The sequence below is a fragment of the Callorhinchus milii genome, unplaced genomic scaffold (genome assembly GCF_018977255.1).
Source record: "Callorhinchus milii isolate IMCB2004 unplaced genomic scaffold, IMCB_Cmil_1.0 Scaffold26, whole genome shotgun sequence".
In the NCBI taxonomy this organism is placed as follows: Eukaryota; Metazoa; Chordata; class Chondrichthyes; order Chimaeriformes; family Callorhinchidae; genus Callorhinchus; species Callorhinchus milii.
The window spans coordinates 2561856-2589848 of record NW_024704767.1 but is presented as its reverse complement, the minus strand read 5'-3'; the positions used below and the strand labels follow the sequence as shown (position 1 = coordinate 2589848).

Here is a 27993-nt window from a genome sequence, read left to right as displayed (position 1 = left end):
AAACATAACCTATCAATAACTTTATGTATGCCACGCCATGCCCAAACTAAAACTAAACAGGATTCTTCTTCATATTGGCTAAAACTCTGAATGGAGATTCTCTTCTTTCATTCCCACAAGTTGACTGTTCAAACTAACCTTCGTTCCACAGATAGCATTCCCTCTTTCGTGCCCCAGCAGTTCACAAATCATTGTATCTCTCGGGAAATTTGTTTGCCTGAGCCACCTCCTGTGTCCCAATTCTCCAAAACTCTACTCATGCACATATTGCGTCAGAGAAGCTCATTGATGTAGCACCAGCTATTTTGTTGCTAGTCTTTTCCACACATACTGAGAGCAAATAAATATTTTCTTTTCTTTTGAATTTGGATTTTGAATTGAACTTTTGAATTTTAAACCTGGGCCTGTTGTAAGTATTGTTTCCCTTAAAAAATTAATTGAGGTAAAATTTATTTTTACTATTGATTGAAATGTTGCTTTTCAAACCATAAATATCTCCTCTTGCGAGATATCGAAATGAAAGTGTAACGTAGTGGTAAATGTCAAAGTGAAAGAGAGGGGACAATGAACAGAAAATTGACATTGAGGTTCTCTCAGTAGTTAGATATAATGTAATTATTCAGAAGTATAATTCAAAGATTTGCCATCTGCTTATGCACTTCAGAATCTGTTCAATTATTTGACTGAGATAAAGTATAATGGTGTGGTGAAAATCCCAGAATTGAAAGGAGACGAGGCATGGAAAGTATACTTTGGAGATTCCGCTCAAGAAATCGTGGATGAATTTGCAATTCGCTATGGAATTGAATCAATTTACCAAGCGATGACGTAAGTGTTTTGTTTTGTATACATTTTGCAAAAAAAATTCCCACAGGCTACTTTATGGAACTGAAGACTGCATGGTTTCATTTCAACTGGCGCAAATATTTTTTGTAATCTATCATTTTATCTGTTTTTGTTCCAGGAGAATTAAGTGCTTTTACTGAAACTTTATCTTTATCAGCAAGAGTCAAGCCAGACTATCTGTTTATTCATTTTCACACAAGCTTTGTACACTGCGATCCTATCATTGGTGTTTGACCACTCAGGAAAATGCTTTTGTTTACTGTTATTATGTTCATATAAACTCGCTGAGAGATCACTGTGTTTCATCTGCATTAGTAGCGATCCAAATTCTTTCTGTGCAAATATCGTAACTAGTCACGTGAAGTCAGGCTCCACCACTGTTAAGTGCTCTGATATATTACCCTGTGTGGAGAACTATATATAAGTGCAAATTGTTGTTGTCATTGTTGTTGAAGGTAGATCATAAATATCCCTTAAACAGTAAGCATTGTGTTCATACCACAACGTATGGATACGTTTTGTTTTAAATAAGCATAATCTATATTTGTTTAATTGACTGTTACAGTGTTCCTCACCAAGTTAGTGGTTCTGTCCAACTCATTCCACCAAATGTAATGTACACCAACCTGGCGAAGGATGTAAAAATAGCCATCCCCACCAGAGTAAAGATTAAAACAGGTTGATTTGTAACACGCAAGATAAATAGAAATGGATATGGAGACTGATTTTCTCACTATATCATCAGCACATTGTAGGTGAAAAAATAAACCTCTTTACTCAGTGAATAATATGCTGTCCAAATGTCTGAGGTGAACTTTCTGAAGTGAGCATGTGGCATTAACCTTCAGGCATTATTCTATACAGATCTCCATTCCTCTCACAAGGAATATCATTTTCTCCCAGCAATGAATATTTTACAATAACGCGGCAACAATACTTAAATGAAAATTGCTGTTCATTGAATATGCTTAAATTCACGGGAGGGGGATGGAATGTTTGCAAAGGATTGATTGACTTTCCTGCAGTAATATTAAATTTATCTATAATTTGAGTCTATCTACTTTCTCAAAACTGGGAATGCCTGAAGTCACTAGTGATTACCACATGAATTGAATGTTGCAGTATATTTTGCTCTAATTACACTGGTTGGCTTGAATATCTTTTGGTGTTGTAGTTAAACTAGGCCAGAAATAACCAAGACCTTTTTTATTTGGTCAGCTGAGTGTCTGGCACACGCAGAAACCCATCACCATGTTTAGGAGTATCCAAACTAAGAGAGTTCTATGTATCTCGCCTACACGTGGCCATTCCTATATATTCTATGCTTCCCCCTTGTTTTAATGCTGGGAGTAATGATAAGTCATTTTCTGGGACCACTTTTAATGTTTAAAACCAACATCTAACGATAGAGAACATTAACTACCAATGTGGTTATATTAACTGATTTTAAACATTGACCATTTATTAACTGTAGTCAGCACAGCAGTGTGTGAGTTCAGAGCACAGTGTATAAATTGGACTTTGCGCACCTCCTCACTTTAATGCTGGAAGTGATGGTGAATCATCTCCTGCAGTATAATCTGGGGAGTAATGCATGAGACTTTGAATTGGTTGCCAGCATGAAGTTGAATGACTTTCCGAGATTCAATAGCTTACCAGCGACTAGCAATCAGGTCGGGTTATGGTTATTATTATTATTATTATTTAGTATTACCGCAGTTGAGTAAATAAATTGCCGCTTCGCAAAGATTGCAATCCCCCCCCCTATTAAAAATATATTCATCAAACAGCAATTTTCATTTAAATATCATTCCGAAACATTACCTAAGGGTGCTATATAAATGCAAGTTGTTGTATTATGGTAGTATTGCATGCTAATCGTAAAACAAACATTGATGGAATTTGTTGCTAAGGTTGATGGAGCTGATGCAACAATCGTGTATTTTATAATTCTATTGTCACTTTAGAGCATCCAAGTGCTCTATAGCTGTGGCAGTTGTAATGATAGCAAGCATTTGCACATCTTCACGTGTCTATAGTTCTATGAAATGCATGATCTATAACAAATGATCTGTTTTTTTTATATAGGCATTTCTCTTGCTTGTCAACCAAATACATGTGCCCAGGAGTTCCCGCAGTAATGAGTACTTTGTTGGCTAATATTAATGCCTACTTTGCTCATACGACAGCTTCTACAAATGTATCAGCCTCGGATCGATTTGCTGCGTCAAACTTTGGAGTAAGTCTAAGCGCTATTGTTTGCACCTTAATGCGTACTTTCTGTTAAAGTATAATCTAGATTTAAAATCATTTTGATTTAATCACTGTAATTTGCAAGATTATTATTTTGTTCCTCTGCGTTCTGAAAAGCAGAGTAGTTTTGTTTTGTATTTCTTGTGAGTGAAATCAAGGCTTTATTGTTCATCCATTACTATGCAGCAAATAACTGGCTCTGAGCCATTTACCTAATTCAGGTAATGTTCCCTTCTGTTTAGTTTGGCTTTTTCCACTGTGTTTTCAAGCGAAGAATATTAAATTACCAATAATATTCTTTTGCCAATGCTTTTCTGATCTTAAAATGCACATTTGGAGATGTCAAATACATTTTTCGAAGATTGTTATAACAAATCATGGCACATTTAAACCCGAATTATGAATCAGCATTCGTTAATTTGAAAGTAAGATGTGCTTTCGGAAATATTTAAAGTGAGACTTTATATAATCAATGCAAAATCAAAGTTACCAAAGTAATATATTCAGTGAATCCCTGTGAAATGTTTTTCTGTGAAAAAATAATACAGTTGCAAGTATTGCAGTGATAGGTTATGTGCAAGCAAACACAGCAACCAGTCTTTGCCATTAACACCCCAAAAAGCAATGAGATTAATCTCCCACACCAAGGAGACGACTGGTCAATTAATACATCCTATTAATGTCCAGGATACCAGAGGAATTCCTTGGTTTTCTAAATTCCTCTTCTTCAAAATAATGCCTTGTTATCTTTGACAAAAAACATGCTGTGATTTATTTTATTACAGATATTTATTGAAAAATAAAATGCAGATAATGCTTGAATCTTTTTTGCCCAGGAAAGAGTTTTTAGGAAGTTAGATGTACCAAGAAGCATAATTCTAACAATATCCCCCTAGACATAAAACCTATCTGTTCAGTCAATTTCATGAAATCATTGCCTATCTATTTATAAAAGGTAAATGCTATTGGAGAAAATAGCACAGGTCTGTTGTTTTTTTAAAAAAATAATATTTACCACTTTTCTCCTGGAGGAAAACAACTGGATTTCTTCAATGGTTTTCTTTTCTGTATTTCAAAATGGAAGTGAATTGTGTGCCGTTTAAGCAAATGGCAGTGTTGAAAAGATGTGTCTGTGTCTAAACAAAATGTATATTACTTGGTTGGAATTGCCTGAAGCATGATGCGCATGAGTTCTAGAGATGTTACATTGCCATCCCTGTTCTTCCTGAAACAAAACATTGTCTTTCTGAACAAAGCAAAAATAGGATTTAAAATAAACAGCTTGTTAATCCTTTCAGTATATGTCTGTCTGTATTAAAAATTTCCGAAATGCAGTTTATTACTTTTGGATTATAGAATGGAATAAATATCGGTGAATCAAATTATTTCTGATGCTGATACTATAATAAAAACTGCAGCAGATGCAATAGAATTTGAAGAAAAAGCACTTTGCAAATTTCATTTTCTATTTTACTTCTCAATATTTGACAAGTATGTAAGAACAAGGATGCACACCTGCAGTCACCCAAACCATATGTCCCTGTTATTTACCAAATTATTTATGCTCAGACCATTAAAACCTTCTTAGAGTCATTGTAATTTATTTTCAAAAGACCCTCCAGTAATATATGTTTGATGTATTTTACAGAGAGAACGATTTATAAAGTTACTCGATCAATTACACAACTCGTTGAGGATCGATCTTTCTAAATACAGGGTATGTACAGCAGAAAAGAGCGTGATCTATTTTAACACAACTGGCGTTGGCGGTAAAAAGTTGTCACAAGGCACTGTGGCAAGGTTACCATTTTATTTTTGTTTTCTAAGGTCATATGTATTAAAATTAATGTGGGGAGAAATTGCATCGATGGAATGGTTTCGTTTGGAGAATTATTCAATGCCATTTTAGTATCCAGTCGTGTACTGCAGCATCATGTCTCTGCAGAAGTGGTTTTGATCCTGTTCTGAATGCTGTGCCACCAAACAATATAATATAGACTAAATTATTAGTGATATATTTTGAGAAGTGACACAGAAATAATAATAATAAAAATAATAATCTGACCAAATATTTGCAATGCACGTACTACAAATATTCAAATGTTTGGCTTGCTTTTATCCTTCTTTCTGGTGTCTGTGGGCACAGTAATCGAGCTGTAATTCTCTTGGGATTTCTTAGCTGAGTTGCAAGACACTACATCACAGGAGTCTATTGTGCAGGAGCAAGACACCAGTTTACTCATGCTGTGAAATCGTAGGGCACCAGTCAGGAGAATCGACAATAGTTGTTGATTGATAATCTGAATATTGTAACGCTGCTCGGACTGGTGGTGTGGAATCGTTTTTCCTCAGTCGGTGGAACTCTGCCGAAAAGTTTTGCCATTTGATACCCATCAATGTGGACTTGAGGAGGGAACACGAGTGGGAACAGTCACTCGACGATCCTGGCTTATTTCAAGCTTAAAATTGGGTCAGAGTCACTCAGTGCTCCAGCACACATTCTCAGGAAGCACCAATTTCAACAGATATCCATCTTCATTATGACTGCTTCCAGCTGTACCTGCTCGTAAAGTACACCCCAAGCCCCTCTCTTGCTCCTGAAAGCTGGTAGAAAGTCATTTTTAACAATTTGATATTTCAGACAAACCTAATTTGGCAAAACCAAATACATAGCTATACAAGACACTTAAATAATTAATTCACCAAAAAAATAACAAGTCCCAAACCATCTTTCCACACACTCTTTATATTTTGAAGATTGACAGATCAAGTGTGGAAAAAATAAAGAATGCATAACTACAATATGTTATCAAATATGTCTAACCTTGTGTTAGTTGATGATTTATGTTTTATTGATGAAAGTTACGCGGTTGATACAAAATGTAAAACCCTCAGTGAAGTCTTCCCCTCTTCCGCTTTGCTATAAGAAATTGCATGGATTTTGGTTGACGTGCTTTATCAACTTGCCCGTGAAACATCTATTGGTTAATCTTTTCTGTCTTAGATCTTGGAGGAAACGTGTTGGTTTTCATTAGTGATGTGTCATTTGGCGAATTTGTTTCTTGGCAAATTTTCAAAAGATCGAAATTATTGTTTAATAGTTTGCACCATCCTTCCTGGTGTCAATGATATCTTATGATATGGGCTGGGGCCAGAATGATAACTTGTTCATTTTATAATTTCCTGTTGCATGATGAAAGATCCTTAAACTCTCAGTATCTTTCTTGTTCATGATATCCTTATCGAGCCTATTCATAAATATAATGTAAGTGGCTGTTGATAGGCTTTCACAGCTTTAAAGCAAACCCTTCTGCATTGCCCTTCCCAGGATAATTTCCCTGCAATTAATCCAGAAAGACTGCAGGACCTGAAGTCAACAGTTGACCTCTTAACCAGCATTACATTCTTTCGAATGAAGGTGAGACGCTACTTTTATCGTACTTACTTTTCATGGAAAGCAATTCATCCATTTTTAGCGATGGCAAATTCGGTTTGTTCACTGTTAATCATGGTCGGATATGTTGTAAAAGATAAATATTTTATGTTCTACTCCATGCATTATTGTGTTTGCTCAAATCAATCCATTCAACAGGGCAGGTTCCCTAGTGACTTGATCCTATTACAGCTGTAATGTGGTGGTGTAAAAAGTCTGTGTTATCTGTAGATGGAAATTACTGACTGATCTTTGTCCATTTCAGGTTCAGGAACTGCAAAGTCCTCCAAGGGCAAGTTCAGTAGTGAAAGACTGTGTAAAAGCCTGCTTGGACTCGACTTACAAGTACATTTTTGACAACTGCCATGACCTGTATAACCAGATGCTAGATCAGGTAATAAATCCTTCTCCATTTCTTATAGAACTACTAGATTCAAACAATATGGGCTTATATGGCTATTCATCCAGTAAGCTATTATTTAACAGAAGTTGTACAGGCCTCCATAATAAAAGACCAGGATCCACAATGAGTGTATTTACAAGGTACACTGCAAAATACTTCAAATATGTTTTACCCAAGATTCCTTTTTTGCAGTGCCTTGGGATGTCCTCCTGACAGGAAAGGAAGGCACTATACAATTATTATTTTGTTGTTGTTGTTAAGCTGTTTGTGGGCTATTGCTGTGTGTAAATTAGCTGCTGCGTTCGACTACAAGGTACACAATCACTCTACAGTAAATCCAATGAATCACTTTTGAGATTTCCTCCTGACATAGTGAAAGGCATGATCTCAAACGTAACGAGCATTTATGATTTATTTAAATCAGTTGAGCAGTAAGCATCTTTATAATCGAGGGAAATAAATTTCCTGTTTTTGTATTTACATGCTTCCAAATATCGCTGCTTGATTTGCCTGTGGCATTACATCCGCAGTAATCCTAAATCCCAAATAGAAAAGGATGTTCCTGCAGGATTGCATTTGGTTCAAAAGAAATAACAAAGATTGACACAGGGAAGTGTCAACAACACTTAAATGTGATCAATGGTCTATTCCACTCCTGAGGGTGCTTCATGAATAATTTCACCCCAAATAATGAGCATGCCAAATTAATTGTAAGTTTTAAGTTTTCCTTTGTAAATGGTAAAAATTTGGATTGTTGTTTTAAAAATGTGAAGCTAATTAATGCAAACTATATTTACTACATATTCAGAGCCAATGTAGGTATATATATAGTCAATATATATATTATAGCCAATAATATATATGTGCCTTATTTTTGTCACTAGTGCAGTTTAAAACAAAATCGGTAATGTTGACTCATTTAAAAATGATTTGAAAATTGACCCCGTCAGGATATAAGCGATGTAATGTAATGAGTTTGCCCATTGAGCACATACAATTGCCCATCTCAACATCAGTAATATTTATCAATGGGCTTGCTTTCCATACAGCTTGGGGTAACGGGAAAATGAGCCAAATATAAAGGAAGAAATTCAATAGCCTTTCGTGAAGGCAAAGGCAGTATAAGCTGGGCTAGGCATACCCATCAAATATATTGAAATCTTTGATGAGACTGTGTTGATGGATATTAACAGATCTTGTAAATATTTAATGAGGTCTCTCCCAGGACACATAACCAGAGTAAAAGATTGTGGCAGTCCAAAGTAAAGCTGTAAATTGGATTATTTGTCAGCCAGATAACAGTCTGTGGTTCTCAATGATAATTGTTGTAAGTGGACATCAGTGAGTATTGGAGCCTGAGTGAATCATTCTGGTGCTCATTTCTTATCATAATGTTTATTAATGACCTTGAAGAAGGCATTGTAGGCAAAATGTCTGCCATTGTTTCTTGAAGAGAGGGATAAAGACATCCATAACTCTTAACAACTGGTGATATGAATGGAAAATATATAATACTACTGCTAAATGGAAGGTTGTTAATACTCGAATACTTGAATCAGACACACGTACAGGAACACAGCTGTTAGCTGTTAGTTTCCCGGGTATGCTTTAAGGTATTTTAAACTAACCATGGAATTTTTTTACACTGATAGAGTAAAAAACAGGAGATTCCTCGGGAAGAGCAAGGGCCAACCATCAAAAACCTGGACTTCTGGCCTAAGCTCATTACTCTGATGGTCTCCTGTGTCGATGAGGATAAAACAGCCTATACACCAGTTCTGAATCAGTAAGTTGTGGCTTTTAAGTTACATGTTTCAAATATGGTTATCCTGTATATAATAATTTGTATTACAAAGTGTCATTTGAAGCAAGATGATGAGTTTCTGTATATGTCGCAGTATCTGTCTGACCAAACAAATGTTACGTGCAACCCCTGGTTTGAAACAGATCTAAATCTGATTCTTTAGCTACCACTAAACTGTTAGCTTTAAATGTTAAAAGCATTTTTTTTTCTTCTTCTATTTATCACACATCAGGGTCCTGTGATCAAACACAGAATTAAATCAAATTCATAATGCTTCCATTGTGTGTTGGTACTAATATTACAGCTCAGAACTGCTTCCCCTCACTTCCCCCTCAGAAGATCTGCCGTTTAATGTGTCTCTTGGCTTTTGTTCATAGCCTGCCCAGCTGTCAGATGCTGCAAGAGCTTGCATCCAGCACTGTTCCTTTCTTGGGTTGTCTAATGTTGGAAAATTGTTCCCCAACGAGCTTCTTCCCATGCAAAGAGCAAACAAAATAACTCAATAAAAATGATTTAGCCAATAATTTATAGGGCTATGGGACAGAGGATTAGGAGCGGTGAAGGCCCATATGTATTAAACTGCTACATAAGTAGAGTAAATCTAGACCCAGGTAGAATTTCTCCCCAGTGGTGCCTTGAAGTATGAATGGTGCTCATCATATCTGTGCCAAAGCTGCAAATCAATGTTCCTCATTTCATTCAATGAAATCTGTTCAGACTGCATTCAATTTGTGATCACAAACCAAATGTGTTGTACTTTTACTGTTGCCTGAATTTATTGGAGTGAAAAGTTATATTAGCATCATTATATTCTCATAGCTAGGACATGTCTGTTCCACTCTAGGCAACAGATTGCTGCTGGCCGGAGACAACCACAACAACAATTTACATTTATATAGCGCCCTTCACTTGGAATAACGTAGAAACATGAACTGAATGCAGCTAACTGCAAAACAAATCTAACGCTTAAGAGTTTGTCTCATTACAATATCTGGTCCTTTCTCCTTTCATTCTCAGCACAGTTACAAATGTTTGTGAAGTGTGAACTATCAAGGAAATTGGCAGGATTTTCAGATTACTTTAATGTTTGAATGGAAATTCATTCTTAAGATTTCATTTGCTTTGCAGTCACCCTGTTGCCACCTTACAATGCTAGAAGCTCTGTGGGTTATTCAGCTAACCATTTTATGTCAATACACAGTTGATTTAGATCCATCTGGAAATTATATGCTCTGTTTGCCGCCATGCTTTTTTCACGTAGGGATTATTAATCCTTGGCTGTTAGGACAAAGGTGGTGTATTTAGCCTTAAAATGGCTACAGTAAAATGTTCCAGAAGCAACATTTACTGTCATGAAACATTTTTTAGAATTACTTAACAATAGATATTCAGGAAAGGAGATTATAAATAAATAGGAGATGAATATTAAAAAGAATTACAAAACGGCATTGTCACCTGAGTTTTTAAAACGTCAGAGTTGTTTTTGAGTGTTTGCATATTCGTTCATTGTGCTCTGCATTACCATTATGATTTTCTACTCTACAACAGCTGTTTTAGGCACAAAATACATTCAGTGCTTTAGCAGATTGAACTCAGCACAAGATCAAGCTCTTATGCACAATCCATAATTGCAGTGAAGAGCACTGTTAAAAACATTTCAACCCAATTGGTTTTAAATATCATTTATGAAAGAGTCTTACATGTTTAATACCAGAATACCATTTCAGTCTGTAAATTTAACTGAATTGAGACTAATGCTGTATAATCTGCCTTGATAGTCTGCCTATAGTCCGAAATACTGATTGTCCAGCGCCTTGGAATAACCTCCCAACATGAAAGGCGCTATACTGAGATATACAGTTCATGCATGAACTTGACAAAACCTCCCATCATATTGGATAATTTAATTTGACCATTCAATATGCCAACAAGTTAAGGTGTGTTATCCAAGATAAGGCAGAACAATGATTCTACTTTTTGTAAACGCTTCTGTTCTCTCTTCTATCCATTATTGTACATTCTTGCATTGTCCCACTGCATCCGTTTGGTGTCAGATTAATATCAAAATGCCTAGGTAATATGTTTATTTGCCAAAAGTAAAATTATCATGATTATTGCTTGACAATAATTAGAATTCTCACAGTGTAGATTTTGCCACGAAGTTACGACCATTTTAGTTCTATTTATATATATATATTTGCTACGACCATAGTTTCTTTAATTTTTGATATAAAAGACGATTGTTTTGAATACTCTTAAGAGAATCAGATTCATTTCTCCCTATGCACTATCATGGCAATCATCTAAAAATTTGATTTAAATTTTTAACTTGCATTATTGTGCCAAGCACTGTATTAGTTTGTGTAGTTCAATAAGTTGAACACCAGCAACTGTCAAAGTGCCTATTCTTCATTGACGACATGATCTGATTGGGGATTCGCAGCATCCTTGAGGTTAAGCTTTCATTTTGTTTTCAATTGTATTATTCTGTGCAATTCTCTGCAAATTGAAACCATCACATTATCGTCTTTTTGCTATTCTTTGAAATTCAACCAAAAATACTTCTGTACTTGTTCAGTGCAGAAGTATTTTAGCTCCTAACAGGATCAATCTGTATTGGATCATCAGTCAATATTAGCCATTATCATTGAATGTGACTAGCATGAAAGTATTGGGCAGCTGAAGTCTTGCCAATTTATCCTGAAAAGCAACTAATTTGATGGTTTTAATGTTTTGGCTCTGATCCTTAGCCTGAGATTTCTCCAAATGTTTACCACTATTCCTAATATCTGTGTTCCAGATTATTTTTCACTATACAGTGTAATGCCTTCTAGCTATCTTTTCCTTTATAGAATTTTACATAGTATGTTAGCCTTTTGGTCTAAACTCTTTATTATTGCCTCTTACTTTAACTTTTTCCTCTCTCGTCTGCTTTCTTTCTAGATGGTAGAAGAGTCTAAATCTAAAAAGATATCTTGTACTGTTATATTTTATATATATCTCAACATTTGATTTGCTTTTTTAATTGCTTTGATACACTATTCTGACATTGAAAGTGATAAGTGTACCCTAATAAATCCCAAATTAATTTGTAGGTCTCACTCTACCAATTCAATCCTCTTCACTGTATAAAAATGTTGCATGTTTTATTATTATTTATTATTATTGACACATTTTTCTTTGTTGAAACTCTTATGATACAATATTAACTTTTGCATTTGATAAAGCCCATTTATCTGCCCAATTACGAAGTGCACCTAAATCCTTCTAAACTTTTTTTGCTGCATCATGTGTCTCTAACCTCTAACCTTGAGACTGCACTGATTCCAACCAGGAGCTGTATTTTTAGAAACGTCTGTGGATCATCAATCACCACATCTGCTCTGGTTGATGCGTATCAGCTAAAATTATTATTGAAGGGTGTTGGCATGGTTTCAAATCATTATCTCAGGGGGCATCCAAGTAGCTCTGGAAAATCCTCCCCTTCAGACAGTGCTCTTACTGACTTCTTTCACGAAGAAGAATTTGCTTCAAGAAGGGGAATGGTTACAGATGTACCAGTCTACACATACGTGTGTTAACCCATCCATTACAAATTTCAGTGTTCGCCTTGGATTTATTGCATGCATTGACATTGTCGCTTGCTTAGTTTTCTTCACTCAACATGTTAGAACAGCATTGTGACTCAGTTGACTCCTTCGCTTCAGAATGCAGACAGATTTTAAGGAGACTGACTAATTTTGGTCTCCCTAGCATGGCGTGTACGGTATTCTGCGGCAAAAAAAAGGAATCAATAGCTGAGTGAAAGACTATATTTCAAGAAATCCCGATATCAAGAATATTCCAAAGAAAAACTATACGTGCGAAATATCATTCTTCTTTTCAGAATGCTATGCATTCGAAATTGAGTTTTACTCGTTATTCACTGCTTTAAAAATGTATTTTACGATTGAGCCATGTTTAAAAAGTTAAATTGACCTAATGGAATATGATTGAATTTCAGGTTCCCGCAAGAACTTAATATGGGAAAAATAAGTGCTGAGGTTATATGGCAACTGTTTGCCCAGGACATGAAGTATGCTCTGGAAGGTAACTTATTATCTATTCTAAAATGTGAAATCTCATTATATTTTCTCTTGAAATCTGAGATGGTGCAGAATTGAGGGGAAATTCTTACATTCAACTTTAATTTGGAAGTCAACATCAATAATTTACGTTTATGTAGGGCCTTTCATGTCAGGAGGGTGTCTCAAAGTGGTTCTCATCACTGACTGGAAGTCTGACTTTGGCATGGGGTGGTGGAAGGTTAGAACTGTAGAAAACTGGCTTCAAATATAAGACTGCTCTGAAGAATTTTCTACAGTTCTGCACACTCTCAGATTTTAAAACAGAATATACTTACGTTTTACCTCCAGGTGGAATTTATAGTTTCTCAGTGTCAAACTTCAAAAAGCAATCCATTCTGCAACACCAAAACGTGTCTCTTTCATAAGCATCCAAATTCCCACAAAACATACAAGTTGAATTGAAATCTGCCTCGAATGCAAATCAGTCCATTCGTTCCATCAGAGAATACATCATTTTTTAAAAAATGTTAGTAACAGAACCAGTACTTTGTTGGGATGTAATGTTTTTAACTACATTTTTAGCCAAATTATTGTTTTGATGGAAGATTGTATTGATGTTTTTAGCACTGGGGTGTTTGTGTTTGAAATTTGTGGCCAGCCACAAAATCAGGAAAATACTTTTCCAGCAAAGTAGCTGAGAGGATTAAGTCTGGTTAATGTGTCTGATCAAGTGTTTAACAGACATGGTAAAGATTTTAAAAAAAGATATTGGGATTACCTGACACCAACTGTAAGGTCCAATCTTATAAAACAAGAAAACTAGAAACTCCAGGGTTTATAGAAATGGATCGGTCTTTCATTGGTCCCAGAAATTATTATTTTCCTATAGGTATAAGGGCAGCAAAGGGCAAATGAAAGCTCTGAAAGTCTTTAAAACATAGACAGAAAAGTATTTCTTTACACAGAGAGTAATCACCAGCTAGAGTAGGTGAGGGTGACTCACATATATCCAGTGGTACAAGATGTTTGCTATCATCTCAGGCCTAATATGCTGAAAGCTCCCATTGACACCTCTGGACTAACATGCCTTGTCATGTAGCTGGAAATAAATTTCACACCAAGGCTTATGAATTTCCCGTTACAAATGCATCTTTAGTTTTGCCAGTTGATTCAATATGGCTATTTATGAAAGAATACTGGAGTAGAAATTCCGCTTGGGTCCAGATACTCTATTTTCGTAGCATTTCGGAAAGTGCAGAATTGGGAAGAATTTTTAAACACAATCTTAATTTTGGAGCCCTTTTTCTGCAAGTTCTTTTATCAGCTATAGAAAAAGACTGAATTCACTAATTCTGCATGCTTTAAAAGTGCTATAAAAGTAGCATAAATCTAGATCAAGCGGAATTTCTTCCCTATTGAAAGCAATTAACTGAAAAGAAATACCTTCAAAGGAAAATTTATAGCCAAATCATCGCAAGGAAAGTAATGCCAAGGAATGAACTAGATATAACTAAAACTTTCTTTTTGCACAAACTAAGAGTTTACAAAACTGTACAGCCCAATTACAATCTTCATACGATCTTAGCAGCAATTGAGTTATAGTTTTAAACATTAATACACAAAATAATAACTCTTGATTAACAGATTCAGGATAATATCTCAGCCCTGACAAATTATTTACATGCAAAGGAATGCAAAGACATATAGTTGTCTTGAGAGCCCAAAATATTGTTTCTCTAAATCTGAAATTTGAACATTGAATGCAATACAATGCAATGCAATACAATGTAAAATTACATTTGGATAGTGCCTTTCATGTCGGGAGGACATCTCAAAGCGCTGGACAGTCAGGGAGTTCAGTGCCTAACTTGAGAGGTGTCCTTGCTGAGATTGTCAGCGAGGCAATTGCACAACACCAAAGGCTAACAACAGTGAACAAATGCCAATCTACCCCTTACCTCTGGAATTCCATCCCCCAGTCACTCCGCCTCGCCCCCTCCTTAGCCTCCTTCAAGTCCTGCCTCAAGACCCTCCTCTTCGACCATGCCATCGGCCAGCACCCCCTTCCCCTACCCTCCCTTCTCCCCCCACTGACCTCAGCTCGGTTCCGAAATGCTATACTCTATCCAGCGCCTTGAGACGTCCTCCCGACGTGAAAGGCACTATACACAAATGTAAACTTGTTTTTAATGTTGTTGTTACCCAAATCACATCCACACCGACTCTTGCATCAGGAGTCAGATGCAAGCTTTTCTTTCCTAGGTTGGAAGCCTACCCACAACTGAGTTATATGTTCTCCAGTATTTGAATGCCATTGGCAGCTTGATAGTGAGACCCAACAGTTTGGTAACAAAAGGCTAAAACTGTGGTCAAAAATGGTTTTAGGGCATCTACTGTTATTTTTAGAATATATAAAATTTGCAATACAAGACAATTTATACTGGTATACCGCAGCCCTGTAATGCAAACTGCATTCGTGGAAACAGTAGAAATCTGCAAAATATTAACATTTTGAGGATTTATGTTGCATTTAAAGACAAGCTAATAATGGTTGAAAGATAATTTTGTTGGCTGCTGATAAGCATTTAGATATGCCTTGTTCAAAATAATTCAGATGTTTAAAGCTGCTCTTCAGTCGACATGAAGCAGGAAATCCATGGGGGAGCTTTCATTCACTTTGCCACCCACCCACCCCATCCCCACCTCCCACTTTGTGACACTCTCCTCCAAAATCCGCACAATCATCTGACTTGGAAGCGAGAGTGCTAGTAACTGTGAAATAGTTGTGATCATAGTTACTACACAATTAAATACAGTTGGGAGGAAATGTTGAACAGAATATCAAACCAAATGTTAGAACACGAGGAAGAATGAAACTGATATGCAACTTCATTTTATTATTTTGACACAACATGAAATCTTGTTTCCAAGTTAAGAAGACCGATAAAATAAAAAAATCTTTAACAGCTCCTAGAAGTAGTAACATTCCAAAACAATTCTAGTTGAAATATTAGATACTTCTTCCTGGTTGACAATCTAATTTATGTGTCCCAGTATGTATTCTGTTTAGACTTATTTGAGTTTAATTATACAGATAGAATTAAACTTGAAGCACTTAAACCTTAAACCATGAACAAGCTGTTATAGCATTAAAGGAACTGCCATGACTTCATGATCTGCTTGTCAAAAGAGATTAAGTTCCGTCTGAAGTTCTACCTTTCTGGCAGTACTCAGAGTCATATATCATTGCATTGAAAACCTCTGAGTTTACCTGCTGTGCTCTGGATTGCAAGGTGTTAGGTAAACCCCTTTTCTAAATCCTTGGAATTTGATACAGGGTTGCCATGGGAATGTTACACTGAAGTTTAGAGCCCACATTCCAGGCATTTATCTACCGATTTTTTTGTTGGTCAGCCGTGGTGTCTGACACATGCGGAAACTCATCACCCAAGCTTAAATATTATCTGCTGACTGAGTGTTTAAGGTCAGTCATAGCCCTCCAGATCAGCAACAAAAGCTGCAATGATCTATAAATAGGTGATGTTCATTGCGTTGCGATTACAGTTAGCAAATACAAATTTCACAGTTTGCCATGGATTATATTGCCATCACACGTACATGATACCCGTCCTTTTCTTCCCCAGCGGGAAGGAGATTTGAGCCACAGCTAGCAAAAGCACAACGTACGCAATGATATGTGTGGCGTTGTGACCCTTTAAGCTACATACTGTTCAAGCTGTTGCATTCGGATTTGAGGCTTAATCTCCATATTGAAGCGTAGGTGCAGCTCTGGTGCCAAGGATTTTGAATGTTATCTACAGAACCCCTGACAAGACGTTCCTCTTCTGAAGTGATGGCAGAAAGCAAGACTGATAGACATCACCAATTGTTAGAAAACAAATGTCAGCATTAATCCTGCGTTCCAGCTTTCATTCCCACTCGCCTTCTGTTCCTGGTATAAGAGGCAAACCAAATCACTGTGAAGAATCAGTCAGGCCTGAACTGCCACTTCAGCCCTCGTTCAGTCGAGCGTACCACTGAAAATAACTAGGAATCCTACTCTCAATGTGTGGATTAAGATCTCGACACCAATGGAAGATGCTAGTGGCAAGAAAAGTGCTTGTAACTCTAACTGCCCTTCCATTTCCATTGACCAGGACACAAATATGCACAGTGTATCATTTACCACAAATAGAATCATGTCAGCGTTCAACTCAATACTCCCCACAGCTTTCCGCTGTTAACCAGCAGGGTCAGAGATTTCTTCCATGACTCCCACAAGCTATGGTAAATTGCTAATTATTTAGACTTCTAACTGCTTACCTTAACTACTAATGCGAGGGAGAGTTAATGTCACTGCAACTGGAAAACCACACTGTAAAATTAAAGGACTGCAGCACCTAAATTTATCAAATATAAGTGATAATTATAATTATAAAAGGGGCATATTTAGCATTAGCAGAACATTTGGTCTCATTAAAAATCAGGGCATTTAGGAATAATATTTTTAAAAAACAAACATAAAAGCTTCATTAGGGGAGTGAAAATGAGAATCCTATTTTAATGGTCTTTGGCTAATTGAATTATCTGTTTTGATTTCCCTATCGATTTCAAAGCAAAAAAAAGTGGAAACAACAGAAGCATCAGCGTATTAATTACAACAATAAATCACAGCTTTTGGTAGCTACCAAATCTTTAATGATTTAATCACAGATTTTGGAATGGTGAGCAGCTGAAAGATTTTTTTAAAATCAATTGCAGGTAATACCTGTCTGTATCAAAATTAATATTGGTTTGAAAACGTCTTCTTTTTGTGAAATTGCTGTGTCCATATATGTTTATATATATATATATATATATATATGTGTGTATATATATATGTGTATATATATATGTATATATATATGTGTATATATATATATGTATATATATATGTAATATATATATATTTTACGATCACGCTGTAATTATTATAGATACTAGTTTAAATGGCTCGATTTTTATAATATAATTTAGTGTGTCCAGCTGCTTCTCCACATGAGCATATGCCTCTACTCCTGGTCTGAGACTGGACAGTGAGAGTCAACTGGTCACTTGACTATAGAGAGCATCACTGCATCACGACTGTCTGTGGGACATTGCTGTGCGCAATTGGCTGCCGCGTTCGCCCACAAATATACAGTCAATTCACTTTGCAGTGTGTTCTGTGAAGCGATTTGGGACGTCCTCCCGACGTGAAAAGCGCTATATCAAATGCAAGGATTATTATTATTATTATTATTATCACAGGGGAGTATGATTCCCCCATTCGCCCTAAAACACACTGTCACTGCACTTTATAGTGTATCCTGTGAAGCACTTTGAGACATCCACTTGACGTGAATTCAAGATCCTCATCCTCACCTATAAGGCCATTCATTTTGCTCCCTCCTACCTCTCCGACCTACTATCCCCCTACCTACTTGCCCGTACCCTCCGTTCCTCTGGCTCCGGTCTGCTGCACATGCCCGCCCCAACCGCCCTACCATCGGTGGACGGGCCTCTCAGCCCTTAGGCTCTGGAACTCTATCCCCCAGTGCCTTCGCCTTGCCTCCTCCCCTTTCCTCCTTCAAGGCTGGTCTCAAGACCTTTCTCTTTGACCATGCCTTCAGCTCCCCTCTCAACTCTCTACTCCCTCCTCGCTCCCTCCCTTCCCTCCCCTCACCCTGACCATTTCCCCTTGCTCGGGTCCTGACCCAACTGTCCAGCGCCTTGGGACGTCCTCCCGACGTGAAAGGCACTCAATAAATGGAATCTTGTTGTTGTTGTTGTGCAAGGCGCTATACCAAATGTAAGATTTATTATTATTATTATTGTAATTATTATTATTCACTGGTCTCTGAGTAATTGCCGTCGCTTGGAGATAAAACTTCCAGGAAAAATCAAATGAAATTATTGTAATCTCCAGGGTGCTAAGTTACAAGGCATCTCTTCTATTATTTAGCAGAAAACAGATACAAAATAATGCACACATAAATATGAGAATGGACTTGTCCGTACTGAATTTATTAAAAAAGATTCCAATTTAAATATTAATTTAATATTGGATCTAATGAGGTCTCATTCAAGCAAGGAATTTTGAATCTTCCATCTTCTATCCTTTAAAAAATTTGATGGGATGTACATGAGATTAAATCAGTAAATTTTACTGCTCTTGTAAAGATATCACGATTTGATTTGAAGCCCTTTAACAGTACTGTATTAACGAATTGTAGACATTATCGACATAATATTGTACTGACTAAGATTCATGAGTTAATGTAAGAATAAATTTTGCTTTTCCCCTTAGGCCATAATTTGATACATATTTCTTGAAGCAAGGAATTGTCACCGATTATTCTGCAAGAACTTATTAGCTTGATTTTGCGATGACCCATTTTAAGTTTATTGCAGATAGAAATCAATGTAATTACAGTGTTTTTAAGACAATTTTTTTTACAATTATAAAGTAATAAATCAGAAGTGAAACTGAAACACCTTATAATAATATAGATCTAGAGCAGACTGACAAATACAGTCTCTATACAAAAATGACTGTGTAATTGGACATTATGACATGATTCTCCCTTAGGGACTGTATTTACAATTGTTGTTATTCTGTTGATACGAGAAACTACTGCGGTGGGGGCAGTGGGATAGAGGGGAGGAATTTCATTGTGTTTTACACGATTATAATGGGAAATCCTATTAGTGGCTGACATCGCCAAAGGTAATGCAAACAACACTAACTGGAATTTTTTCTCCGTACATTTTTAAAAACAATCTTATGCAAGTCTTTTATTAAAAAGTGTTTAACTGAGCTAGCATTGGATTCCAAAGTTTTCCAATATAAAGTATGCATTAGAATAATAAACCTTGCTTTTAATGTAGCGCCTTATCATGATGTTGAGACGTCTCAAAGAGTTTCACAGAATATATTGTAAAGTGGACTGATTGTATATTTTATGGGTGAAACGCGGCAGCAAAGTACGTGTAGCAGTAACCCACAAACAGTCGTGGATGGAGTGATCTTAATTATGTAATCCATGGTTCGTTAAATGATAATTTGCACGATGGTTGTTAATGAGTGAATCTTGGACACTGGTTGTTAACTATATGGTTAAAAGACACCTGTAATTCCTCCAGCACGCGCATTTGTGTTTACACCTGGTGCACAATAAACATCGATTTACAAATGGTTTACATAAGTCACACAAGAGACCCCAAGGTTCTCACTGAAACAAAATCAATTACAATGACAGTCTTTTAGCTTACGTGTAACTGTAATTACAATTGAATTGCTCTTACTTACAGCTCGAGGCGACTTTCTGTGATTACAATGATATTTGTCGGGGTAGGAATTTATTAATGTGTTACTCTTTTCAATGTATTATTTAGTATTTAATTACAAGATACATAATGTATATAGTGATATTAACATAATAGAAATAGTTTGGTGAGGCCGTCAGAATTATATCAATGGAATTAAATCATTAGACTTAAATATCGGGGCCACTTAAAAGAACAGCAACGAGAAGTTAATAAGCCATTGTTCAAATTATCCTGAAAATCATATTAATATTGTAAGATGCCATCATTTCTCTCTTTTTTTTATATATATAACAGAGCATGAAAAGCTTAGGCTGTGCAAGAGTACTGATTATATGAATTTGCACTTCAAAGTAAAATGGTTTTATAATGAGTATGTACGAGATCTCCCAGCCATGAAAGATGCTGTAGCCGAATACTCTTTGTAAGTAATGCCATTTTATTCTTTCTGCTTATTTTTCAAAACATAGCCATGTCATTGAGGCACAAGCCTTTTTCACTGCACCAGCTGAATTTATTATTGTATGGAAATAGAGCTGTATTTTTTTATATACTTAAGGGGTTCCAGATTATTATTTTTGCATTGCTAATTGTCAAATATAGTCCTGTCATTGTTTTGTAAGAGGGAGAAATCCTAAATTTATTGGTGATTGTCGTTTTTGAGATGTGCAAAATAAATGATCAGGTTAAAGTAATATTACATGTTGTGAGAACCATATCGGTCTGTGTGTCACATATGGTTGATGGTGTGTTGCAAGACTGATCAGCAAATCCCTCAGTTGCTTTTTGGATCTGCAATACTGTGCACATTTGACTTGATTATGTTATTCCTCCTGAAGACATCGTTAGACAATGCTATCATTCAGAAGTATTTCATGACTTTGATATCCTTGACATGATATTAAGATATTTTAGCTTCAGTGATGCTCACCCCAGTCCATGACCCCGCATGTAAGTATTTAAGTGCTCATTAAACGACAAACCAAACTGGCAATGAATTCCATCTTATCATAGGGAAATCACAGATTATCTGACTCATCCTGCATGAATTGAGTCTCCTACTGACTGATCATAGATGATGGTCATGGAGGAGTATGTGGGTCAGCCTCTCTTACATTCTTAGCTGTAGGATACATAGTGGTAATTGGCTCGCAAGTGGAAAAATTCGAAAACAAAAATATTTTTTTTTTAAAAAAAACTGCATAGCTGTAGAATTCTGGATTCCCTGTGATTAGTTTCCAGGATAAGTTTAAGAACTGTATGACTTGCTGAAAACCGTCTTTCCGAATTAAGTCTGACTTGAAGAACTTTCCAAATGGTACGTTTCTGTTGAAATGCAACCTCAATTACTAGTAAAGTACATGTAAAGCTGAGCAGACCTGCCCTTTCAGAAACTCACATATGTTAAAGTTTCGCTCTTTGGAGGTCTCTCAATCGATAAATGTACTTGTGCAACATGAACAGACTTTTATACTGGCAAAATAAGTTTAACAGGTAGTAATTTCATGACGACTTCTTTTGGTGCAGATGGTTCGAACCCTTTGTGATTGATTGGCTGGATGAAAATGAAGACGTATCAATGGAATTCCTTCACGGAGCACTTGAGAGAGACAAAAAGGATGGGGCAAGTGTCAGGCTGCTCATAACTGGATTATTTATAGAACAATGTACATTTTTTTATTATGAATGTGCAATTCTTGCAGCTAATTAAATTTGAGCCGGAACAGACTGCAAATTGAAGTTGATGAGCTTGCCTTTGCTTGAATTTACCTTGAGATATTAACTATTCTAATTGCTTATCGAATCCAGTTCCAGCAGACCTCTGAGCATGCACTGTTCTCCTGTTCTGTGGTCGATGTCTTCACTCAACTGAATCAAAGCTTTGAGATTGTCAAAAAACTGGAGTGTCCTAATCCTGAGGCACTGGCACATTTTATGAGAAGATTTGCCAAGGTACGTTTATCGAGTACAATTTTTTAAAAATGAAGTAAGTGCTGTATTAAAAAGTGGCAACGTTTAAAACGGTTCTACCATACATCTGCAAAGGAGCTGTAGTGTTTTCCTCTGAATTATCATTGTATCACACAAAGATCTATCTTTGTCGTTTATAACTGTATCTCAAATTCAACCACAACTGTTAGCAGTTTCCATTGTCGTGCTCGAAGAAATGGTCACTGTGTGCCCCGGTATATAATGTCCAGTCCTCCCATCTCTCCCCTTTTCCTGTATGGTAGAATCCTCTTGTCTTTTCCCTTTGGTGCTAATAAAGCACAGGATCTGTAATGATAACACTTACATGCTGAATCCACTAATCATATCAGTGCCTTGATGCGTCCTCCCGACATGAAAGGCGCTATACAAATGTAATTGTGCCATTGTTGTTTCATTACAGACAATAGGCAAAGTTCTTCTCCAATATGCTGCTATTGTATCGAACGATTTCAGCTCCTACTGTTCCAAGGAAACATTGGTAAGTACACAACAACTATACTGCCATAAAAAAAAATCCCAGAGTTTAGAAGAGGATGCCAGTGTGAGGGCATTGGGTTTGCTCGTTTACTAACAATTAATGGCCCAAATTATGGAAACCACAAATGGCCATATGATGAACGTACTACATCTGTTTGTGGGGGGAGAAATGAAAATATATATAGTCACATCAACCTAGTCATTAATGAATGTAATGCTTATACAATTAATGAGCTGAGAAATGACATTTAATGTATTTAAATTTGAATTTTCACCACTGCAGAAAGCCTGTCCGTGGGCCATTGCTGTTTTGTATCACAGCAAAGGTATTAAAGTGGTCACAAGCAGCACTTTTTTAACTGGTGTACTATCATGCACTATTGTCGATTTCCGTTACCAATGGAAGCTTTCAGACTCATTGGCTTTATTCAGAATCTATCAGCAGTTCGAATACTTCGAGCCACTTCAATTAATTTGGAAGAAAATAGTCAGTTCGACAAAATAGAACAATTTTGTTTAAAAAAAGACTTTGCATTGAGATCTCAGCTGGATTCAAGTTTTTTCCAAGGTTTTGAATTCTGATATTTGTTTTTAGATTTTTTTAAAATTATTTTATTACTGTTTCAATTGCAATACCCTGTAATTAATTAACTTATTGCGTAATTTTACACGTACCAATTCCTATTCATATTAATACTGTTTTTTTTCCCTGTTTTCAAATCAATTTTGTGCTTGCGCGTTGTTTGTGTGTGTGTGTGTGTGTGTGTAATCTTTTGATTAAAATTGATGGACACTTCTAAACTCTTTATGGATTGCAATCCCTGCAGCCTTGTATCCTGATAAATAACATCCAACAGTTGAGAGTCCAATTGGAGAAAATGTTTGAATCAATGGGTGGCAAGGAGGTCAGTACCTGAGGCAAAGCAATAGGCAAAGATGTGTGTGTGTGTGTATATATATATATATATACACATTCTGTTTATTATATATAATAATAATAAATACAACAACACAACAACAAGATTCCATTTATTGAGCGCCTTTCACGTCGGGAGGACGTCCCAAGGCGCTGACGCTTATAACGGCTTATTGGTGTTCTTTATAGCTGTGTTAGGTTATTTACTTGTTTTACAGCTGTGAATTTTATCTCTTTAAAATTGTTACAAATGCTTTATCATCAGTGTCATTCATGCCTGTTATATTTGTTATATGCAATTCACTGTTTAAACAGTATCTACGAGTGTTACAGTAACCACTTGACGTGCTTTATGTTTAAATGTTGTGATGTAAACCTACGTGAATACTTTCTGTACTTTCTGTCTATTGCATGCTCTATGCATTGTCTGTAATTTGTCTTGTCTTTGTCCAATATTTTTGCTCTGCGTTCAACTATGCTGCTGCAGGAGGAAGAGAGATTTGCCTTTTGTAAGGTCTGTGTGTACAAGGACGAATACTTAATGGATGAATCAAAATTCATCTCAAAAAAATATTTGTGTGACAGTAAACCCTGTGTTAAGTAGTTAAACTCAGGACTAACCACAATTGGCTGTGAAAGGCAAACAGTGACAGATCCAATTCACTGATACAAAAGTGCGGTGACCATTTGGATTCTGGATGCCATCACATTCACAGTCACTGATTTACGGGAAAGTTCTGCGACAGAGTGTATTGGTTATTAATGGCAGTCACTTTATACAGGCACTAATTTACACAGGGTTTGCTGTAGTGTTATAGATGTATGCACCTGGCCTGCTTTCACAAAAGTCAGCAGTTTCACTGACATTTATATTTGTAAGTTTCAGGGACAAATAACAGCAGGATCTGACTTTTTGAAAAGAGCACTGAGAGAAAATCAAAATCCGAGTTCACTCAAATTTCAACACTTGAAGGAACCGAGCCAAATCCCAACCTTAATTAAATTGGTGCAAGCGAGAGGATGCGGTCATTCTGGGTTCCAAAACGATTAACAATTAAAAATGAGAAATCAGCAGATGTTTATGACTGATTGCAAAAACAAAACTAGCAAAAGGAAAGCCTCTTTTGTTGCATCTCGCCCCCTTTCAACTTTTAAAATGTCACCGTTGAAAGTGCTGATTTAGTTCCGTTCAGTTCAGCCTGAGCATTTGAGGGTTTAAATCAAATTGAGCAAAACCTTTGAACCCAGGCTGATTCATGGTTCCTACCTTACGCTCTATAAATTTGGCTATTCAATCCACGACTGTTTGTGGGACACTGCTGTGTGCAATTGGCTGCCACGATTCTCCCACAAAATACACAGTCAATCCACTTTACAGTATATTCTGTGAAGCGCTTTGAGACGTCTCAATGATGTGATCAGGTGCATTGCATTTCAGATGCAAAGATGATGATGATCATGTTTATTTGATATTGAAACTGTTTATGGTAACAGTGTATTTCAGTTTCAAATAAATAGAGAAATGTGCTGATTCCCCTTCCGCAGGTTAATTATGTAAAAAAAACTGAAGCTTTTCCAACCTGCTTTATTAATGTGTAGATTTTCACTTGCAATCTCTCCTCAATGTTGGTACATTTTGAAAAATCCTTTTAATATTCCATACATTGTGCAGTTAATGACTCATGGTTTGCATTCAGATTAGTTGAGGGAGTTTTCATGATTACATTTTCAAGAGCTTTACAACTCTATTAAAGGAAATATTACAGCATATTCTGTGAAGCGCTTTGAGAAGTCTAGAAGACTATATCAAATGCAAGGATTATTATTATTATTATATTGCTGTGAAGTTGTTCTGTCAGTGTAGTTTTAAATCTACGCTTTGAATTTGATGTGCAAATCACGAAACCCTAGAGACATTTAGGGTAATTGGAGTTTGTGGTTTCTTTATGGAATAACCCGGTTCCGGTGTGCGTTTGTAAAAGTTACAGTTTTTTGATTTTTTTTAAAATCATATCATGGGATAGAACAAAATATTTAATTGAGAAATATTTCCACAAGCTTCTCTTATGTTTGTCTGCTTATCCATAATAAATTCATACAGTAGTGCATGTTTCATCAGTACCAAAGCTATAAACAAACACAATCATACTCTCTTTAGGGAAAGCTGTTCATCACACTTACTACTGTATAAGCACAGACCCCAGATCTAGCCTCTTGCGACTGATGAAGTTTATTGTTCTATTGTTAGAACAGAATCATTCGCATATTAAAAAAACATTTATTTTTAACTGAGGATACGCCAGTTTATTGCCTCTCTGGTGTAAAATAACAATAAAAAAACAACGCCACCTGTTTTCAAATTCGCAAAACAGTGTATTCCGTGAAGTGCGTTGAGACGTCTCAACAATGTGATAAGGGGCTATATTAAATGCAAGGATTATTATTAAATTGACAGCATTTTCCAAACAAAGAGTAAAATTTCACACACATTGTATGTTAGGTAACACTCTCTTGAGAGATACCTGCACAAAAAATTAAAAGGTAGCATTTTATGCCTATATCAAATGAATATAGATCTTATTTTGTGAGTTTACATTATCCCATTTTTTTTCTACTTTAAGTCCCTGCTGTTGCTTTGCGCTGTCACATTTCCATCGTGCTCTGGAAAAATATGTAGACAAATATGTCTTGCAGCAGTTTCACTGATGTCGGGTAATCCCTTACATTGGCAGTGAAAGCATCTGGTGATCTGTCCACGTAGAATTCATATTTATTTAGCAGAGTAAGGCCCCAAAAGAGGTAAGCTTACTTTTCCAAAGCTGACCAGTCCGTTTATCTAGTTTTATTATTATCGCTGTTAATGTGAGCTCAGATCACACACAAACTCATGAATAGAGCAAAGGGCCACGGTCTATATTTATTCCAAATAAATCCATAAAGCTATTGCCACTAACGTTGAACGAAACTGATGTACGTGTTGGCAGTCTGTATTATTCTATTAGCTTAACCTTGCTGGCTCAGCAGGTTATAGCAACTTGCTGTCCACACTTTTCAGTCACTCTACATATTATAATATGACTGTCAGTAGAGCAAAAATAAGCTAGCGTGTCTGTCAGTATCTGAAGGAACCACCTGTGCATCAGTGTCTCCTTATCAAATCGGATGCGTCTCACCAGAACTGGTCCTTCCCTGCATTCTTTGCATTCCAAGTCATTCTTTGCAAGCAATTGAATACTCTGCATTAGGTCTGTTTATTAACCATGTTGCAGATGCTAAAAGGTTTAGATAGTGCACTTTTCATACTTTGGTGAGACAATAGGCCTTGTATTGTGTATGAACAGGCATGGTAAACAACTGACCAAGAATCAGAAATATTCCTTCCTAAAATGAGATTACCAGCAATTGCATTATTAATGACTGGAATTTATTTTGCTCCCATACTGCAGTCTGCTGAGGATTCACTGGCTGTAGTCATGTTTCTGTTGAGTGCTTGCATTATTAGGAGTCATAAGCACACAACAAAAACATTGCTACTGATAGGGAACAATGCACCTGATGGCCACTTTGGTATTGCGTGCAGCGATACCTTCGCTGAATTGATATTTTGGGGGCAAAGGAATAGGCTTTGGATTGAAAAGACATGACTAAACGAAGTGCTTGTTTCTATTGTCATTACCATGTACTGTATTACCATCCGAGTCTATACAGTCACCTCCAATTGCAGAGTCTTGCCTTGCATGTCTTTATTTTCTGCTCCCATTACCAGGTAATAGGTTTTCACAGCATGGGTGAAGGTGACATAGATTTTGATTACAAAAAAAAAGTGTTTTATAATTTCACAGTTCTGGTAGCAGAGTGTGACACACAGTCACTGCACTTGATATTAATTCCTGCGAAGCGCTTTGAGATGTCCTCCCATTCATGTGCCAAGTGCAAAGATCATTATTTTTTCAGGGGCGCTTCGGAATCTTGTGCAAATCGTGTATTTGTATAAAAAAATAATATATTGTCCATCTTCTGAAGCATATCATGGAAATGTTAGAACATCTTGTTTTTACATCAGTTTCGCAGTCATTGATATGAATGATTTTCATGGTATTAAAAGGATTACAGAATTACTACCAATTGTTTTCCCTCTCCGTTCCCCCCTCCCATTTAATACTCTGAATAGTTCTAAATTTGCTGATTTTAGGCTGCCTTTACCCCTTGGGTTGCTATATTTTAAAACATCTTTCCTACTCCCCTCCAACCCCTCCCTCCTCTCCCGATCAATCAATCGACACTATGTGACAGATTATTCAGAGAGTGGGTTAGGAATATTAAATGAATCAGCCTGTCACATCTCCCGACATCTCAGTGGAATTGGCATCACAAACGGACAAAAGCATGATTCACTAAGGTAGACAAAATCAATTGGATTGCGTACAACGCATGCTGTAAAAACCGCAGTCTGAG

General features: G+C 36.4%; 1 protein-coding gene across 1 annotated transcript in view; it reads left to right on the top strand.

Moving 5' to 3' along the window:
* Positions 1–27993, top strand: part of LOC103189394 (protein unc-13 homolog C) — a 94134-nt gene that overhangs the window by 39236 nt on the left and 26905 nt on the right. Inside the window, exons 14-25 of the mRNA XM_007909769.2 lie at positions 665–828; positions 2935–3085; positions 4748–4816; positions 6428–6517; positions 6798–6926; positions 8588–8721; positions 12743–12828; positions 20451–20577; positions 21681–21777; positions 21963–22106; positions 22546–22623; positions 23450–23527. Coding sequence (XP_007907960.1) covers positions 665–828; positions 2935–3085; positions 4748–4816; positions 6428–6517; positions 6798–6926; positions 8588–8721; positions 12743–12828; positions 20451–20577; positions 21681–21777; positions 21963–22106; positions 22546–22623; positions 23450–23527 — 1347 coding nt within the window. The remainder of the gene's footprint in view (positions 1–664; positions 829–2934; positions 3086–4747; positions 4817–6427; positions 6518–6797; positions 6927–8587; positions 8722–12742; positions 12829–20450; positions 20578–21680; positions 21778–21962; positions 22107–22545; positions 22624–23449; positions 23528–27993) is intronic.